Source organism: Candoia aspera, chromosome 6 (assembly GCF_035149785.1).
Source record: "Candoia aspera isolate rCanAsp1 chromosome 6, rCanAsp1.hap2, whole genome shotgun sequence".
In the NCBI taxonomy this organism is placed as follows: Eukaryota; Metazoa; Chordata; class Lepidosauria; order Squamata; family Boidae; genus Candoia; species Candoia aspera.
This window is the reverse complement of record NC_086158.1, coordinates 37,739,930-37,759,975: the sequence shown is the minus strand read 5'-3', so window position 1 is coordinate 37,759,975 and position 20,046 is coordinate 37,739,930. Positions and strand designations below refer to the sequence as shown.

The 20,046-nt window shown below is 38.8% G+C and overlaps 1 protein-coding gene across 1 annotated transcript in view; it reads right to left on the bottom strand.

The window, feature by feature from the left end:
* GPC1 (glypican 1) overlaps window positions 1–18,527 on the bottom strand; it is a 270,795-nt gene extending 252,268 nt beyond the window's left edge. The window contains exon 1 of the mRNA XM_063306739.1: window positions 17,526–18,527. Coding sequence (XP_063162809.1) covers window positions 17,526–17,685 — 160 coding nt within the window. The 5' untranslated portion in view covers window positions 17,686–18,527. The remainder of the gene's footprint in view (window positions 1–17,525) is intronic.
* Window positions 18,528–20,046: the final 1,519 nt, after the last annotated feature.

Genomic DNA, 20,046 nt, shown 5'->3' with positions numbered 1-20,046 from the left:
AAACATAGTGAAATAAAGTGCCCTTCAAATTTATAGCATGATAAACACTTAAGGATAGGCCAAATTCTTTTTAAGACACGCACTGCCATACCAAAGTCTCCACCAAGTCATTACAGTAGCATTGGTAAAGCTCTGCTTCATTAGACCATGAATTCTACATCTCCTAGCCTCCTGGAGAAAGACCATTTCTCAAAAATCTGTGAAAAGAAATGCATAGATCTTGAGCATGCTCTTCCTCACAGTTCTCCCTTTACTAACATTTGAGGGTGGGAAAAGAGAGCCTGGTGTGCTTCTGCCACCATTTCTCTACCTTTCACAAAGGTCATTGTTTTTGGACAAGCGGCAGTTGGGAGGGATGGTTGGAAATGGTTGGAAAATAATACGTTATGAGCAGTTCCCAAGTCCTGTGTAGGTTCAGTTCCTAATACAGCATGGCTTCCCAAATTCTGAATCTGCGTCTGGGAGCCACAGTATATTCTAAATTATGTATTTTTATAATTCTGTCATAATTTCTATTCACCACAGGCAAGCACTCCTGTCCTTTTTTAGAGGCAGGATCCTCAACACTAGAGAGACATTTCTCCAAATTCTATGCAACACATATATTACAGGGGAATCAGGAAAGATGCATATTTCAAAGATGTTACCACTATTTTCTGCATGGAAGAGAATATCTAAGTGTCCAGAGAGAATTGTAGGCTGCAGTTCCCCAAAACCAATTTGGGAACTTCTTATTGGTAAGGCTTTCACTCTTAATGAAGTGAATCTAAAGATCCAAAGCCTCTTCTTTCAGATTCTGTCTTTTATCACTACTTCTAGAAGGCAAGGTTTGGGAAACAAGGCCAACTCAGAATGAGATAAAGGTATTTATGAGACTTCCCAAAACTCAAAAAGTGGAATGGTTGGGCTGCTTTGCTCATGGAAAGTATCTTCTGAGCATGGACAGAAGCTGTTTGATGAGCAGGGTGGGCAACTGACACATGTTCTGCCCCCCTTGGAAACTCAAAACAGCCCTAATTTTAATTAAACCATGTCACCTACAATTATAATGTGTAATGGAATGTACTCTGGAATTTTTCTGAACCTAAAATCCTTTCCAGAACCTTCATATTGGTGCTATCTGTAGATAATACCATTTGTCAAGAGCTAAAAAGAGGTGGAAATGAATGATAAAGTTGCATAAATGTACTAAAAGAGAAAGAAGTGGCATCCTCTACAGTAATGGAAAGTAGACCTTCAGTTCTAAGTCAGCAAGTCAAGATTATTGCAAAGTTACTGGTGATGGTATGAGAACAATTGCTATCAATTTAGCACAACACAGACACACAGTTATGTTGCAGTTATATTTAGGCACTCCAGACCTAAACTCTGTCATAAAAGTTATCATTAACTGAGTAAAATATTTAATTTATGACTGTACCATGAGACTACTTCTCTGCTCTGCAACAGGAATGCTACTTTATAAGGACACAATTCAACACCCTAGATAGCTGACTCAGAATATGGTGACAAGCAATGGAAATACACTAAATACAGAAGCATTATTTCTGTGGTGAAAATGAAGTGCATTATTCCTTAGCAGTGTTCACTCCCCATTTATTTTCAAGAGAAAACACCCAATATATCTGAAATAGATGAATAACATAAAAACTGTTCCCGTGTCTGTTTTTCTTCGAAGCATTTTCATTTATTATAATTATGGCAACCATATTTTCTTGGAAAAAAATAAAGGACAAATATGAAAAGGGAAAATCTGAAAGAGGTTCATAAGGATAACATTTTTAATTGTTTATGTTTATAACTGCTTTACAAAGGAAAATTTAAGAGCAAAACCAAGAAACAGTTTACAGAAATGCATATTCTAATAAAAATATCTAAAATCAAATAGTAGATGTAAATTGTTATAGTGCATGGTCACCATTTTATATTTTGTATTTTATGTTTATCGTACATGTTTTAATATTGTATGCATATTTTTCTGGTTTATCGTTTGTTTTCATGCTGTACGTTGCTCAGAGTCACATTATTTGAGTTGGGGGGCCTTATAACTCTAGTAAATAAATAAATCTGAGTCAAATTCAGCTCCTTATACATGTAGTTTTTATAATACATCTTTATTCCTCCAAAATGATACCTAGAAATATCAGGATTTTTTTCACAGTTGTAGAATCATGACAAGGGCTATGCTGAAGATAAACAAAACTGGGAAGAGCAAGGAATATTTCTGTTTTGAGCAGATAGTGCCATTTTTGCAGTTCTGTAAAGACTGGACATTTGGCCTCAGAACCAAACAAATTGAGGTGGAATGAAAAAAACTTTTCCCTTCTCCTTGCCACATATTTATCTTTTTCAAGCTCCAGAGGCTGCAGTGGATATGGCTGGTAATACAATCACATTAGCTAAGTGATGGGGCTGCACTTTCACCTATTTTCCTCAATTCTGGGGGAGTTTATGGTTTATACAAAATAAATACAATATCCTTCCCAGAGGTACAACACATCAATCAATAATATTTATTCGGTCAATGACCAGCAAAATTTAAAAGGAGAAAAACAAAGTAAAACAAAGAAATACAATAATTGCTACCAACTAATAAAATAGATCACATAATAATATAGCATTCACTCCTCTATGACTGTATTAATAGTTTTGTTACCCAGGTAGTGTGCGTCTAAAACTTTAATAAGTATTAAATAAAAAATAAAAATATACATCCCCTAACAATTTATTAATTAAGATATTTCAATTCAAAAGTAATATTTAAAACAAGGGTAATTACTTCTTTAGCCAGTTTTGTCTTATTTTCATTGCCCCAACACAAAATTTGGCTACTACACACGTAAAGTATGGTTTTAGATCCTGAAGAAGATGGTTCACATGAAAATTACCGCTTCTCGGCGTTTTGGCTAAGATCAAGTGCAGCACATCAATTTTAAGCCTTAAAATGATTTTTTTGTTTTTAAGGCATCCACTTTGGCAACATGATTCTGGAAAATGTTGGGGACTACTACAAATGGGTGTGGCTACTCACAATTATTCACCCCTGTTCTACATATTAGATCAGAATATGGAAGTGTTATATCAAACGTGATGATTTTATAAGTGGACCAAATTACTTATAATATACTCTAGGTTCCTAAGGTAACAAAGTTGTTTGAGTTCTTTAAAGAGTGCAAAATTTTACATTTCAAAATGTCTGTTTTTTCCTCCATTAAAAAGAGAGACACAGAGGCAGAGAGAGTGTCCAGCTTCAAAAAGATCCATACATTTTACATCTCTACACCAGCTCATAAAAAAATTACGAGAGCAAAAACATTTTCAGTACTACTACTTGTGTAGCAAATATGAATGTTCACTGCTCCAGTGAACAGCAGATACTTTCCCTTTTTTACTAGATGGAAGTAGAGTGATGCAGGAATCCAGAATGTTAATATGGTTTGGTGGCATCTTCTCAGAAAATATTTCAGCATGGATGATTTCCTCCTTGGGGGTTATCTACCTAGTAATTTGAACATGAATCTATCAGAGAGTTGGGTAGGCATTGTAGCTTCTGCCATTCACTATTAAAAGATTAAAGTTAAATATGAAATAAGCATGTGGATTAGCAAAAAAACGATGATGAGTTTATACCTTTAACAAGCTCTGTCCATGAATCATCAAGCGTTGAAGACTGATATAAATAGTATTAATTAATCTTACAATAAATCTCACTGGGATCAGATCTCTGCTTCCGTTTATACATGTTAACAGTGCTTTGGATTTACCAATTATTTTTCTTGTAAATGTTTCTCTTTATCCCCCTAAAAATAAAACCCCACTACTGAAAGCAGGAAGTATTTTAAAGCAAGCAATTCTTTAAAATGACATATTCTTGCAACTGCCTATATTCTGGCTGCCTTTGTGTACAGGCCAAAAAATTTCAGTCTGCTGCAGTTGAGGGTTTATGGATGCCAATGACAATCATAGAATTGTTCCAATATGTCATCAGATCTGGATCTCAGTTTCACAGAAAGATGGCAGTCACAGAATGAGGCATATAATATTCAATGTGTTGTGATGATTAGAGCACTATCTGTTGATTTTTCTCTTGTCTTTGGCAAGAGTGGTGGATGAAAGCAGCCTGCCTCTAGAAGCAAATGGATCCTTTGAGTTGCCAGAGATATTGGGAGAATTTTCCAATCGATATGGGTGATGATCTATCAAAGATCTGGTCACATATTGTAACACAGAGTTGACCTAGCTTATTGACATGATACTCCCAAGTGCCCTCCCCCATTTAGTAGTATCAAACTTGAAACTAAAGCAATGAAGTAGTGATGATGGAGTACAAATTAAGGATGACTCATGATGAATCCGATGTAATATGGGTGAAAGCTCATCATTAAGTCTACTATGTAGCAGGGGAGTGTTATGGAGACTGCTGGTGAAGAAGAGGGGGGCCCTCTCCAGTGGGAAAAGCACACACACAATCTCTTTGCCTCCCAATCAAGAAAAGAACCGCCTTAGCTTTCTGGGCTTTTCTGGTAGGGCTTGTTAGTGCCTTTTCAGTTTAGCACGATTTTGTATTGTAGAGCAGAACAATAAACATTAGAGCATAATCTTCTAGTCTCAGTGTCGTTCTTCGCTCTATATCCTGACAGGGAGACAGCAAAGAAACACTTCTTTTGTACCTCCACTGCATCAACATGATCTCATGCAGCAGAGCAATTTGGGAAGAGAAGAGGATATTACATCCTGAGCCTGCATAAAGTTTCAGACCAGTGAATTATCTTCTACTCTGTAGGATAGAGGATATTGAGGATCTAAAAACCGGCTTTTGAGTCAGTAAAGCTATGATGGTTTACATACCAAAAATGCCTCGACATAGCTTATTACAGTGTTTCTCAACCTTTTTCCACCCATGGCTCTCTTGCAACCTTGTTTTTTTTGCTGTGGTCCCCTAGTCCATGTTTCATTACTAGATACCGACTTGGGACAATAAATGGTGCATTTTCTGGCAGCAACAAAACAGTATTTGCTGTATAATACTGTAATGGTATGCAGGAATGACCTTGGGAGATAGGGGAAGAGATACTGCCTACAGAATGATCAGATAAGGCGGGGGGAGCCCGCAGCTGCATAACGGACAGAGAAAGAAACTCAGAAAGGAACCTCCCTAACTTATCAGGCTGTAAGAGACGGCAGGAGATCTGTACTTTCAGACTTGCAAGGTTCTGTTAATGTAGTCTTATAATAAAGTAGAATTAGCTCATCTGGTTGTGTTTCCTATCTGGTCTACCTGGGAAGGCTTACATATACATACAGTCTGCTTTGCTCTTGGCACATGCCATGGCCCCCGTTCCATGTTTTTTACCCGTGGCTCCATTAAAATATCCCAGGGCCCCCGGAAGGCCATATGGTCCCTGACTGAGAACCACTGGCTTATTAAACAGATCTAATATGGTTATTAGATTAGCTAAGACAGCTTCCTCTCTTAGCTGTCTTAAACTTGGCTGAAGCTTCTCAGATACTCAAAAAGCCTGACTGGTAAGGAATCATATACTAAGAAGCCACTCCAAACAGCTGATTTTGTATGAAGCTGCATACCCTTTTTATATCCCCTTCAGTTAAATTTGATGCTTCCTTCCCCTTCCATTTCCATAGCTTCACAAAACCCGTTTTGTGCTTCTCATGCTTCACACCTGGGGAAACTAATTCCCAGCATTCCTCCCCCCACATCCATTTAAAATGTACAGTAAAACTATTTCCATCAGAATTTTTTGAGAATATGCCAATTTTTTAAACTGACAAATATACAGAATTAATATGACTCAATGCATTCATTTCTCTATGAAAAAATAATGGCAAAAAGTGCACATAATACTAAAAACACACTATTGTATATGCTAGAAGTGTGCATATATATGAATATTTATGTGAACCTTTTCTGCTCAGTTCATAAATAGCAGACCAGCAAGTTTATTTATGGAAAGAAAAATCAGCAAAATCAAAACTGACAGCATCACTTAGAGAGAATAAGATAAGGCTAATTAAGAGGCAACAATAAATTTGCAAAGTCTCTAAAGATCTAGTACAAAGGAAAAGGCGTCTCTCCAGGATTTTTTTTTAAAGTCCTTTCCAAAATGAATTTAATACAAGAAATCTAACCAGAAATTGTTAATGCCTATTCCAGAAGCCATTCCTTCCCACAGATTAAGCAGAACAAGAATAAAGTCATCACAGATCTTGCTTGGATCAGGAAACACAGGCATAAATCCAATATAAATCTAAATGTTGTCTTTCTGCATTATACTTGGTCTTAGCAATTAACCCCACAAAAATCAGTTAAATTCTAGTGCAAGCCAGTTCAGTCAATTATATTATATAGCTGCCCAGAGTCGTTGGGTACGAGATGGGCAGCAGAGAAATCTGATAAATAAATAAACAAACATTAAAACAAACATTTAAAACATACTGACTCAACTGTACAGCATGCTCTATTTCATTGTTTTGTAAAGGAGCACCATTTTTTGCAAGCCAAAACACTTGAACCTCAGCATTTGTGCTACAATACAATTAGTTATATGTGGTCACACATATAACAACTATCAAACTGTTCCAGTAAATCTATTTCAAAATATCAACACCCCTGAACTTGAAAGCATAATTTTGTTTTAAGTTACAAGTTCTTTCTTCCTTATCAAAACAGAAAAAGAAATACTGTAGAGAAATCTGTTCTATGGGCTTTGCACAGGTACTATCAATGAAATTAATGCATCATCTATTATGTTGCTGCATTTAAACCATATTATGCAATTCAATGGTTTTACTTTTAAAGTTTTTGCCATCTGTTCTTGAAACCTGCAGCCTACTGACCCAACCTACTGTTCAGTCACTCATCATGCACAGACAAGCCTTTTGGTTTTCTTAAGGTGTGTTTGCTCTCTACCAACTGCACTTCCAAAGAGCCTGAGGATTACAGGAGAATTTATCTAAGGCATTCCAGTAGAGTTAGATTATAACAGTAGGGATCATGATCACACAAATCCTATTCTGTGAAGGAATGCATTATCAAGACATCTTTTAAAAAAAATTACCAAACCACCAAACCGAACACTTACTTGTCATTTGCTCAAAATAATCTATAAGTAAGAATCATATGACACATTCCTCTGGAAAAGTGAGGAATGACTGAGAAAAAGGAAATTTAATTAATATACTTTACATTTAAATTTAGCAAATGTAGTCTACAAATAAGAATTATATGACACATTCTTCTGAAAAAGTAAGCAATAACTCAGAAAAAGGAGATTTAGTCAAAACATTGCTTTACTTTTTTTAAAAATCCCCATTCTGACATTTTATTACAATGAAATGCTTTTTTCAAAGTACTGAAACACTGCTGTCAGCTTACACAATGCACTCCCAAAACTACATTCCACTGTCTTTCTGTCCAACAAAGTCTGGCCATTCCTCACTCATAAAACACCTGAGATTTCAGAACCAATAAATATCATTATTATTTATTTTACTGTGCATTTCTGTAATGTGCTTGTTTTATTGTATATTAATTGTATTTACTTACTCAAAATGTTTCTCTATTTTAATATATTGCAATTTGACCTAGAAAAGCTGCTTTGAAGGGCAGCATATAATTTTTACAAATATTCAAAATGAATAAAACAATTATCACAGGGTTCATGGGTCCATATCTTATCAGCCAACTCATTCTCTAAGTGTGCATCTCTAGGTAGCCAAAAGAGCACCAACTACATACCAGAGGGCAATACCAGTTGGTTTGGAAGAAGCACACAAATTACAAAAATGATCTTTAGAAATAAACCAGAACAATCCGGTAGGCTTAGCACATTCAGAAAGTCCAGAATGCGGATGATGCATTGGAACCAATAAACCAAGGGAAGAAGGAATAAACAGAGAAATAGGGGTACAATGATGACTGACTGACTGACTGACTGACTGGAGCAATAAGCCATATACTTCATGGTAACATCCATCACTGACACAGCGCTCTGAAAAGTTTTATCTCTGAGCATAGATCAGAAAAAAAGTTGGTTCTCATGATCAAAAAAAAGAAAGAAAGAAAACAAAGTAAACTTTAACATTGTGAATGGCTCAGCAACCTGGCTTGCTCTTACAAATTTAAGAAGAGATAAAATGTGTCTACCATTTTTTCAGTTACAGACTACTTATGATACATGCCAAGAAAAGGCATTGAAACTAAAGTATACTTCAACATGTTAATTGGACATTGACACATTATGCAATGAGTCTGATAGAACTGCACAAGTTAATACTTAAGAAATACTACAAAAATGAATGACGTGTTCAGGACAAGATCATATCTCTTCCATATAAATTGGTATATAGTTAAAACATTCAGACAAGACTAGTACAACATCATGCATTCATATGATGAAGCATTTAATAAAGATCATGTGTCAAGCCCATGATTCTTTATACACAAAGCAATTTTAGTCAAGGCTAGATGCAAAGGAATTTTCTTTTGGTTGAAGTCATTATTTGAAAGCAAACAATAGTATTATTATTAAGTTAGATTAATGCTCACATCCCTTCAACAACTCAGGAAGAAATGTGATCCCTACACTTTTCATTACAGAGAAACAAAATAAGTAGCAGGACAAATCCTCCATTTCCCATTTCTGCAGATGGCAAGAAGTATCATGATATCTTCCATCTAGGCACTAATTGTAACCAGAGAAGGGTGAGAATTTTTTCTAAGTATACTTTCTCAGATTCATTAAATAACTTTTAAGGCCATACCTAAACATGCTATATGGAAGGGAGGATACGGAACTGCCCGAGAAAGACCATTGTGTGACCCCACATCATACACATTTATTGTAAGGTTGGCACTTCCTAGATTACTGAAAACAGAAAAACCATACATGTGTGAAACATCTGTACTGTTTTATGACAGCATGTATTTGGGTTTAGCTGTGCATGGGTGAGTTTGTTTTAGCCAGCACATTTGGGGTAATCTTTTCTCTTGCAGAGCCATTGCTTTACACCAATAATTTAAAAGATGTAAGGGAATTTCATAGCTTCCTTGAGAGAACTGCAGTTTCAGCTGTTTAAAAAATATCCTAAAAAAGGCTGAAGGCATACATCTAGACATAGTTTTGTTCTCAAAATTTGTACTGAAAATAATTAGGATCAGATGTTCCTTTGTGTTCGTAGATCTCTGAACTACCCATTTTTAAGAAATGGAATAACTTACTTGCCCTCATAGATAAGGGAAGGAATTCATTTAGTTTGTATTCTAATTTGACCAATTCATACATCTTTTGTGTATGATTCAGAATGAAATTATATGACAAGCTTTTGCATTTTTACAATTTTTAACACAGTTTGAAATTCAAATAATGTATACAAAAATGCACATGTTATGAGCAATACTTACCAAAATGTGGACATTGGACAAATGCACAGAACTGGCAAACTGATGAGGAAAATGGAAATAAAAAACCTTGGAGGAGGAGGAAAACTGAGCAAATCTAAACCTGACATGCATCTCTACCCATGTAACTGCTAAAAACTCTGGAATTTGTACAGGTTTCTGCTTGATCTGTGCATGATTTAAAAAAAAATCAAATAAATGCTTTAGAACTCATGTGAGCAAAGCACCTATCTACTATTCATTTAACACCATGCCTCACAGAAGTGCTGCTGCTGAAGCATTTCTTCTCAATCATTTTTGAAAAGTGCAGAACTCTAATGCAGCAAACACAGCAGAAACTTTGTATTTCTGAAGAGCTATTTGAAATATGTGATATTTTAGGTTAAGCATAATTAACACAATTCATTTTACAAAAATAGCACATGGGTGCTAGTTACCCATGGATAGAAGTCTGCATGGCAGGAAAAAAAAAGACAAATGCATCCCTTGCATGAAACAATATGGGTACCATCCCAGTCTTTATTACGGTGATATTTTTTTACCTCAAAGTAAAACCATATGAAAACTATGAAATGGACAGGCATGAGCATTTGTCATGTGTATAGATGTAGATGATGGCATGTATCTGATTATAACTAAAATTCATGCTAAAAAAATCCATTAGATATTAATCAGGAGAAAGAAGAGCTGGTATTGGGGTGGTTAACTCTGAACACTCTAATGTACTGATAAGTAATATTGGCATAAATACTCATCTTTCCTTTATACCACCACTAGCAATAAAAAAGGATGATCTAACTCAATGAACTTGCACTGACAAAAGGAAATATTGCTTCAAATTAATGTGCTTAAATTTACTGCAAAGGACCTCCAAAGTATCAAAAATGGTCTTCCGATTCACAGGAGCAGCAAATGACCAGCAGATACACATTTAAGTAAAATATAGGCATGGATCAAGACTCCACTATGGAATAATAAGATCCAAAAACAGCTTGCCCCTCAGCATAAGCATTATCAGCCAGTATCTTAATTTGCTTAAGTATATATTTTGCAGAACATCATTTGGTTAACAAACCCAGTTCTATAGTTTGAACAATTGTACTCTTAGAACTCTCCAGGCCTCACAAAAGCTGGGCACTGTGTTCATACAGAAGTTTCTTCCAGCTTTTCTAAGTGTCAAAAGGTAAGAGACAACAGAAATGCTTTGAGGCGATGCAAAGTGGTTTTTCAAGGCAAACTTTGCTGCCTCTTTGCCTCAGCGAAGACTCGCTTGACTCCACAGTACGAACTTCTGTGTTGAGGTCAATCTAAATTGTTTTGCCTTTATCCTCTCCTATATCAATGCCTCAGAAGACAAGCAATCTGTGGCCAAATTTTATTCTTGTTTACACTCTAAATCTCAATAGGGTTTACACTCTAAATCTCAGCAGGCACATGTTTGCATCCTGAATCTCAGCAGGTACATCCAGTTTTGCAGGGCAGGAAGGAATCAAATACAAAAGAAAAGGTGAAATTTAAACATAAGGAGAGAAACATCTCATATGAATTTCAGTATTACATGGGTACTGACTGATGGTGGAGAAACTCAACGGTTTCTTCCATTCTCCAGATTTCGGCACAAATTGCAGCTTCTCTGGAATAAATTAATCTAAAAAAATTTGTGAAGTCCAGCAATTTGACTGGCAATATTTTCTCTTGCTATAAATGGCTACAAGTAACATTTAGAACAATTGGATTTCACTATCTCTTGCAAAAAACATAGAAATAAAAAAAATGACCTTGGTCCCTTGGAAAATATTATCAACAACCGAGAAAGGCTCTTTATAGCAAATCCACCTTACCCTTCCAACACTAAATTCTTGCCATATGAATTTTAAAAATTCAACATCTTTAAAAGTAAAATAGAAAGAGTGGTTCTTGCTCAAATTACTATGCCTGCACTCAATATATTGCAACTGTATTTTCAGTAGTGCTCAGACCTGGTCACAGAATTCTGGGGAATACCCACTCTCCATTTTATCTCAGTCAGACAAAAACTTGCGAGAATTCATTTTCTGACATTATTTCTATTTAATTGTGGACTTTTATGTGTGCTCCCCACGGTGTATTGCAGTGGCTTGGTGTCTGAAGGCACTTTGCTGCTGATTCCTGTGTTATATCACACAGAACACTTCTCTTCATTGCAAGTTCCTCTTTGATTCTAAAAAATTGTTATGAGCAAAAAACCTGTTTCACATAAATGGTAGGATAACCATTTAAATGGTGAAGCATAAAGCCAGTATAAACCTTACTTGTGAACCCATTTTGTTTGTGTGTGTAAGTGCATGCATGCATGTGTATGCGTGCGTGCATGCGTCTGTGTGCCTTCGAGTCAATTTTTAACTCTTGGTGACTGCCTGGACAGGTCCCTGCAGTTTTCTTTGCAAGATTTTGGAAGTGGTTTGCCATTGCCTCCTTCCCAGGGCTGGGAGAGGGGGACTGGCCCAAGGTCACCCAGCTTTGTGCCTAAGGCGGGACTATAACTCACAGTCTCCTGGTTTCTAGCCTGCTGTCTTTAACCTCTACACCAAACTGCCTCTGTTTGAACCCATTTTTACTCTTGCTAAAATAAGATTTTTTTTATTTTGTCACAAGCTTCAGGGCCAATCTTTAAACTTGTTTGAAGGAAGTCATAGAATTTCCAGTTGAAGAAAAGCAAGCATTTGGTTTTATACAACCAAGTCTTACTATTTATTAAATAAATAGAAAAAATGAGATAAGAAACTTTCTTAAATAAATTAACTTTGTTAAATGCCAAACTCGCAGATTAGATATTTATCTACATCAGTATTTCGCCTCTAGCAGTAGCAAATCAGATGTCATTGGTTATTTCATAAGTGTCATAAGACAGATCACCACCCTATTACTTTAATTGCAGCTACCTTTCTTTCCTCTCTATCAGTTCCTTTGCTCAGATTTCTCTTCTGCTTATAGCTTAACCAAAAGCACAATTTAGACAGAACTGGGACTTTTCAAAAAAGTGTTTACAAGTACAGCTGTTGAGGTTCTCTTCTGGCTTCACTGCATTGAACAAGTGCAGCCTGAGTCTCTAGTCTGCAGCTTGATAAGCCAATTTGTACACCATAACTGGAAGTATGGTGCCTCTGTACACATTCCACACCATCTCAGTTGAAATCAAAGTAAAATGTGTTAATATGTAAACCATATCCAATTCCCAGGTAACTGAAAGAACATTAAAATAAAGAGAAGGAAACAGCTCTTAATTATCAATGTGTCTGCACAGTGGAGATCTACTCCTGCCAATTCCTTCTCTGTACCAAATACTGGGATTGGACAGCACAAAACAAACCAACAAACAAACAGATAGACAAACTGGCAATAGTATCACCATGGGGTGTCTAATTATAAGTTGAATCATGAACTAAGAAAGATCGCTATATCTGGGAACTTAAAGAAGAGTTTATCTAGAGTTCCAATAAAGGAAGATGCAATATTTGTAAAATGTCCATTCATATGGAAAGAAACTATACCAATGGAGAACGATTTACAAGAAAGAAAGACGAGTGTGAAGGACATCTCTGTAAGGAACAAGAAAACAGAACTGACAGTGAACTGGGTACTTTGCAATGTAAGAACATTTACATGCAACTCTTCCTTTTATGAACATTAGAAATTCCCATTATAAAATCCACAACAATTCCCCCACTGTTTAAATCACATGTTCTGGCAAAACATGATGAATCTTGTATCATTACCAGGCTGATATTAGCACAACACAGATGTGACTTTCTATATTCTGTATTCTTACCAATTTGAAGTACATATGGCAACCACCAATCAGGAACTTGAAGAATTCCCTTTTAAGCACACAGCTGGCAGTGCTATAGGCAGATGGCTTATAACAAAGCATACTTCCATTCTTTTGTTCTGCTTCATTTCCACGATATGCTTCTTCTACCAGCTTCCATCATGGTACTTGCGTAAAGTCAGTTTTCATGAGAGTACACTGTTAAAATGTACCTTATATAATTTCATATCTTTTCAATTACATATATGATGTGTCTCCATGTGTGTAACCTCTCAAAATTATTCACCTAATTTTTTTAAAATATTTTGTTAAATCTTCCCCAAGGATGGGCAAACTTGACATCAAGCAGAAAGTCAACCCAATATTCCTGATCAATATCTTCTAAGCATATAAAGGGAGAAACAAACAGAAATCTGTCTCTAGGCTCTAAGCCAGAGATAGGCAGCTTCAACAAACAAATCTGAGCACAAAATGGCTACAGCGTTGGGTATGGCCAGTAATAAAACATCCATTTACCAGAATATCCTCCTTCATCTTTGTCTTTTTCTGAGCAGGTATCACCCTTCACTCAGTCTGATCCTCTTAGCCAGAGATTCAAGGTCATAGCTCTGGTAGAATACTTACAGTATATTGCTGATACTAGAAAAATGCTTAATAACAAAGAAAACCAGGTACTACAAACTCCAGGGTTCAAGTCCTACCTATAATAGACCTCAGATTCCAATTATGCTTTCCTGCCTTAATGTTGAACTGCACTGAGAGCCATTTGTATCCCAGTGGGGAAAGTGGTTGGTGCCTCTGCATTTTTATTGTAACAGACTAACCTGATCTCAGGTTCTTTGCTTCTGATCGTACCAGAACTTGACATGGAGAGGTATTTTAGAGCTACGTAGAGGTTCTTTTACAAATGATGCTGAAGGAAGCTGGAGTCCTATAGCATCTCAGTTTCCCATTTTTAAAAATAAAAATGTTTTTTAAAAAATTAAAATAAAGTGAACCAAGGAAACTTATGGATGCCAAAAAAACAGGGCCATTAGCACACTGATGTCAAAGGGACTATATTAGCTATGCCTTTAGATAGATAGATAGATAGATAGATAGATAGATAGATAGATAGATAGATAGATAGATAGATTAAATGCAATATATTCTGTTTACATTTTTCAGACTCAGATAATGAATTCTGATGGCTTCAAAGGCTTTTTAAGTACAACAGAAAGCAGTATTAAATACAAGAGTAAGCAGGGTTCATCTCAAGGTGAGTTTCCCTTCCATTAACTCAACTCTCCACCCTTCTCCAATTGCTGGCAATCTTTCTCATGTCTCCCTTCCAGTGCTTTAATTTTTACCATGGCAATGTCCCAAGTAAGTAGGCTCAAAATTACTTTTTCCAGGCACTCCAGGCACTGAGCCCTCACCTCAATTCCTTTTTTTCCCCTCATCTCCCAGAGCAATCAACTAAGTAGAGGTTGAGCTTCTGGAAGCTGCTTTAATCATCAGGCATACAGAGATTTATCTTACCACTATAGTATAGAGAACCACTATACTAGTTAAGGCTTTGGACCTGGACATTGATGGGCAACTTTGGACCAATCATACTTTCTTAGCCTAAGGTTTTCTTGAGTGGATAAAATCAGAAGAGACCCCTCTGTATGCTGCCTGGAGCTATCTGAGGAAAGATACAGTGTAAATCAATCAAATTGGCTTAGGCTGTAGATAAGCCACACTATTTCACAGTTTTGGCGGTGTTGGTGAATAGCTTAGTTTGCTGAGTCTGGAATGAATCCAGCTAAAAAGGGGTGGTCACAAACCTTTAGACATCTCTCTGCATCTCAAAAGGTCTATGCTCAAAGGATCTGGATTTACACCTGTAGATTGGTTACAGTCTCTCTTTAGTTTAAAACCAAAATGGTTGTATATAAAAATATACGCATGTTTTAAATTTTATTGCTCATTTTTAGAATCAACCTGCTAGCAAGAACTAGTGTAGTCATGTCATTTCTGTTTGGATCATCATTTTATTATTTTATCATTATGTTTATGTATTGTGATTTTGAAGTCTTTCTGTTAGGTTTGGTTGAATTTAATGTAAGCCACCCAGAGTCACTTTGGTTGAGTTGGGCAGCCATACAAATGTTTCAAATAAATAAATAGGAACACTCACACTAAAGAATCATAAAGACACAGCAGATAAGTGAACCCAATGCTTTCCCTTAACACTGCCACTACCCCACCAGTCCAACTGTTTTTATCAAATATATGAATTCAACTTTTAGAGTTTTCATCTCTGATTTTGAGTCAGCCTGAATATAGCCAAGAAACAAAAGATCCTATTTTAACTATGGAAAGTTGTACTTATTCCATGTGGGCAGCTGAGATTCAGGGCACATAAGCCAATCCTAAGCATGTTTATTTTACCACAGACTTGCAAAGAACTTCCAAGCATTTTTGTACAAGATTACAGCTTTATAGAGCAACCAATATCCTCACTGCAGAAAGTTAAAAAGAAAAAGCAGCCTGTCCAAGCACCATATAAGATCTTTACGCCTTACACAATGCTTAAAAGTATTTCAGTATGAAGCAAGCCCAGAAGTATTGCAGTAACTGAAGACTCACAAGACAACTGAAACCATTCAGTAGGGGGCAGTATTTCTAGATTCAACCCAAAATGAAAAGCAAACATTCTTTTAGAACTTGAGTTTCTTCTGAACCCAAGACTCAAACAACTGAAGCTGTTTCTGTGTAAATCTACTAGTTGGCACTCAATGCCTAAAACATGTAGCAGTCAAGAAATGACTCACTATACTGTAATTTGTTTAAAACTAAGTGCCATGGAAATGTATTTATGAGCAAACAGTGTAAAATTGGCTAAGAAGCACAATTTTAACTATCAATGTGGTCTGGCAATGATGCTTACTCTGAAGTAACCTACCACTGTGTTTCAATAAGAAAGTTTCTAGAAGCCAGCCAGAAAGTATATATTCTTCAATTTATAGAATTCAATAAGAGGTATGGGGATTAAAAAAAAAAAAAGGAAAGCTGCAGAATGAAAGCAAGGTGGTCAAATTATATTATTCAATAAACTTTGAAGAGGGAGTTCTTGCTATTTTCAGCTACAATTCTAAAGCAACTGAGCATTTGTGTGTCTTTTTTTAAAAATTGTCAGCTGGTCTTTAATCTTCCCCAAAGAGGATGAAACATACCATCTCTTATTACCTTATGGCATTCTCTAACTTTGCAACCAATCACAACCTTTTTTCATTATCCACTCCTAGACTTCTGGCTCAAATTTTCTCAAGCATTATAGCCATATGCTATGCACAGAGTTTTATTTTTAAAACCATACCAGCAAATCACATCCCTCCCTAATATCATGTAGCAAAGGTTGGGAGTAGGGAGGAGAGAAGTAAGAGGATGTAATTCAAAGTACACATTTTTTGAGATAGCAGAAGTCTTAAATATGAGCAAAAGTCACAAGTTCTTGATTTGAAGGAAATGTCTGGCCCAGAGGTTTCAGCCTTTGCTTCAAAAACAATCCTCAGCAAACACTGGTTTAGGAAGAACAGACTGGACACGTTAAACTTACTGGAGGTACAGACTTTTTAGCACCACTTTCCATATTCCAGTACCCTCCCTGATGGCTGGGAAGGATGGGGGCTGTAATCCTGCACAGCTGCAGAAAGTTAAAACTGCCAAAACTGGGTCTGATGAAAAGAAATGGACGCTGCTCAATAAAGTGGGAAGTGGTGTGAAGTCCCCCATCCTTTCTACCACCAAGCTATTGATAAAGACGTCAATATTTAAAAAAAAAGATGGACCGAAATTGGCAAGGGTAGCATCTATACACCACATTTAGCCCTCCTTCCTTAAAACCCCAGAGAGTGTAAAGATCCAAAAGGGACCTCTTCAATGAACCGGACCCTATTCGAGGCTTAAGCTCTTAAAAGTACCCGGAACATTTTTCAAGTCATATCTAAATCGGGATTCCTGATCCCAGCTGTGCTTGCATTTATCCAGGGAAAGCAGCACTTCTCCCAAGCATGAAGACTTTTCCTCCCCATTTGTGAAGGCTCAGCTACTGAGACAGATTTGCTTTCATTCTTTTTCAAGTAGGCTACCCAAACCTCAGTCGCCTGCCTGAACCAGGCACCCTCAGGACCATCTCAGTCCTTCCTCAGGCTATTAGAAGTGGGCGGCAGGCTTTCTCGTTAGCGGAGCTGGAAATCCCTTTGTTCGCCGTCCAGAAGCCGGGCGGGGGGCGGAGGGGAGAAGGAGAACGGCGCAAAGGCAGTTACTCACCGGAGATCTCCGCCTGGGGAACCACGTTCGGGCTGAATCCTTTCGCTCCATAGAGTTGCCGGAGCTCAGAGCAGCTCCTCGCCTTGTTGCCACCGTCACTCCTGGCCGAACAGGTCGCGGCGACGCACAGTAGCCACAATCCCCCCGGGAAGAAACGCATCCTGCCGCGCGCCCCAATCCCTCGTCTAAAAGGAACCTGCAGCCGCCGCGGGAAAAAAGCGAGCAGTCCCCGCCGGTCTCCGCGTGCCGCCTGGTGCTCCCTTTTCAAGAGCTCTTGCTGGTTGCGGGGAGGTGTTCACTCAACCCCTCCTTCCGCTGGGCATCCCTCCCTTCGGATGCCTTCCTTTTTCTCCCCGCTGGCAACAAGCGAACCCTTCGGTGGAGGCGGCGAACAATACAGTCTCGGCGCGCAGCGCACAAGGTGGCCAAGTCAGCGGTGGGGTCAAGCCACCTCCAGACAGGGAAGACGCGGCCAAGGGGCGCTCTCCGGAACCAAAGAGGTGAAAGGTGGCAGAGGCTGAACTTCAATATACTCAACGGCGGCTCTGAAAGGCAGATCCCAGCGAATGTAATCCGCGTGCCGGCTCCTGAGATCGCCTCCAGAAACAAACTGAGAAAGAGGGAGGTGGCATAGAAGAACCAATCTAAGTTTTTGTATATAATGTGTGATTAAATATATATATATATATATATCCTTTTTTTTTAAAAGCACAGTTGCACGATTAAACAAGACGCTTCATCTTTCGGCTCTGGTCCAGAGTGTGGAGAAGAGAGAGGATGCTGTTAAGAACTCGAAATGGTTACAAGTCTGGGGGGAAAGTTTGAGCGCGGAAAACGGCGGAGGAGCAGACGCGGCACGCCGCCTCTTCCCCGGCCGGACTTAGTGCAGGTCTCTCAGGCAGGAGTGAGACACGCGCGGCCCTGGATGGCTCCGCTGCAGCCGCGGACTGTGGCGGCAGCACGGAACAGCAGCACCAGCAGCAAGCAGCAGCACCTGCGACCGCAGCCAGACACAGTAAAGAGGAGGGTCCACAACAAGGCAAGGTTTCCCCGCCGGACGTGACATCACACCCAAAGACAGCCAATCCGAAAAGAGCGTGGCTTTTTTGCTCCGCGATCCCACCGAAGCCCCACCCCTTCTTTAATTGCACACGCAGATGTGGGATCCTTTTTCTGAAAACTGCTGCTGGTGTTCCCGCTCCTTCTTGGAATTGCCGTGCAAACCCTCCAGAACTGAGAAGCAGCGGCCGGTTGGTTTGCCGTCCGCAGAAATCAGAGAGCGGAGGGAATCTTGCAGGTTGCGTTAAAAGTGTGGCAGCGTGGAGAGAGGGAAGGAAGCGCATTTTGTGTACTTCGCATTCCAGGCTTTTACATACGCACACAACAGATGTTCTTGCTGAACAAGTTAAGAGATTAGTATGCAGAAACGGGGAGGAGGCAGCTGTGTGACAGAATTCAGAGTCTGGCAAGCATCCATTTGCTTACGGTTCCGGCAGCCTTCGGAGAAATGATAACACGGCTGGTCTTCTGTATGATCTGGACTATAATCCCCACAATCCCTTGTCTTTGACCATGCTGTGTGGAACGGGTGGATGTGGCGGTCCCACATATCCGAAAAAGGTGCCGGATTGCCAATCTCGGCGAAAGCTTGATCGCCCGCGTAGAAATTGATTAGGTGGCCGCCGCGCGTGCTGCAGAGCTGCTGCTGAACGTTTCTCACTGGGTAGTGAGCTATTTAAGCGCGGGGTTCGTGTTAATGATATCATACCGAGCATCTCGCCCGGTCGACGCCGCCACCACGGAGAGCTGCTTTGGTCTCCTGCGCTAGTTCATTCCGCGCAAATTAACGCGGGCAAAGCCTTCGTGGTCAGTAGGACCCGCAAAGGCTCGAGGACAGCAGCAAACGGCGCGCACTTTATTGTTTCGGCCTTGCCTTTCTAAGTGCGCTTGATTGACTGGTGGGGGACTTGAATGCAGAGCCTTTCGGATTTCGTTCAGGAGCTGCTAAAAAGATTAGCATTGACCGAACAGACCGCACTTACCAGCCCGGATTTCCAGAAAGGAATGGTCATGCTGTCTCAGAAATATCTCTCTTCAATAAGGGACGAAAACGGGAGGGGGGGGGAGGGGAGGGGAGGGGGGAGAAGCATCTCCCCTCCCCTCCCCAAAAGTGTCAATACTGCCAGCTCAAGTATAAAGTAATCACTTGCTGGCTATGGAAATCAATCAATCAAACAAACAAACCATCAGGTAGAGAACAAGAGCAGCCTGTGTCTTGCAGGGTGCCCAATTTGCATAAAACAAAACCTAGTGCTAGGGGCCACAGAATGTATTAGTTTTTTGCAAAAAAGGCTATCAGCAACTGCTTAGGGGAAGTGCCTGAGATCTCTGGGGTTGTTAGAAAGCACAGAATGAAATTATTTATTAAAGGATGAGTTTATTATTGTTAGACGTCAAGGGTACATCTTGTCAAGATATTTGACAAAAGCCTTTGAGCATTGTGGGGCTTTCTTCAACAAGC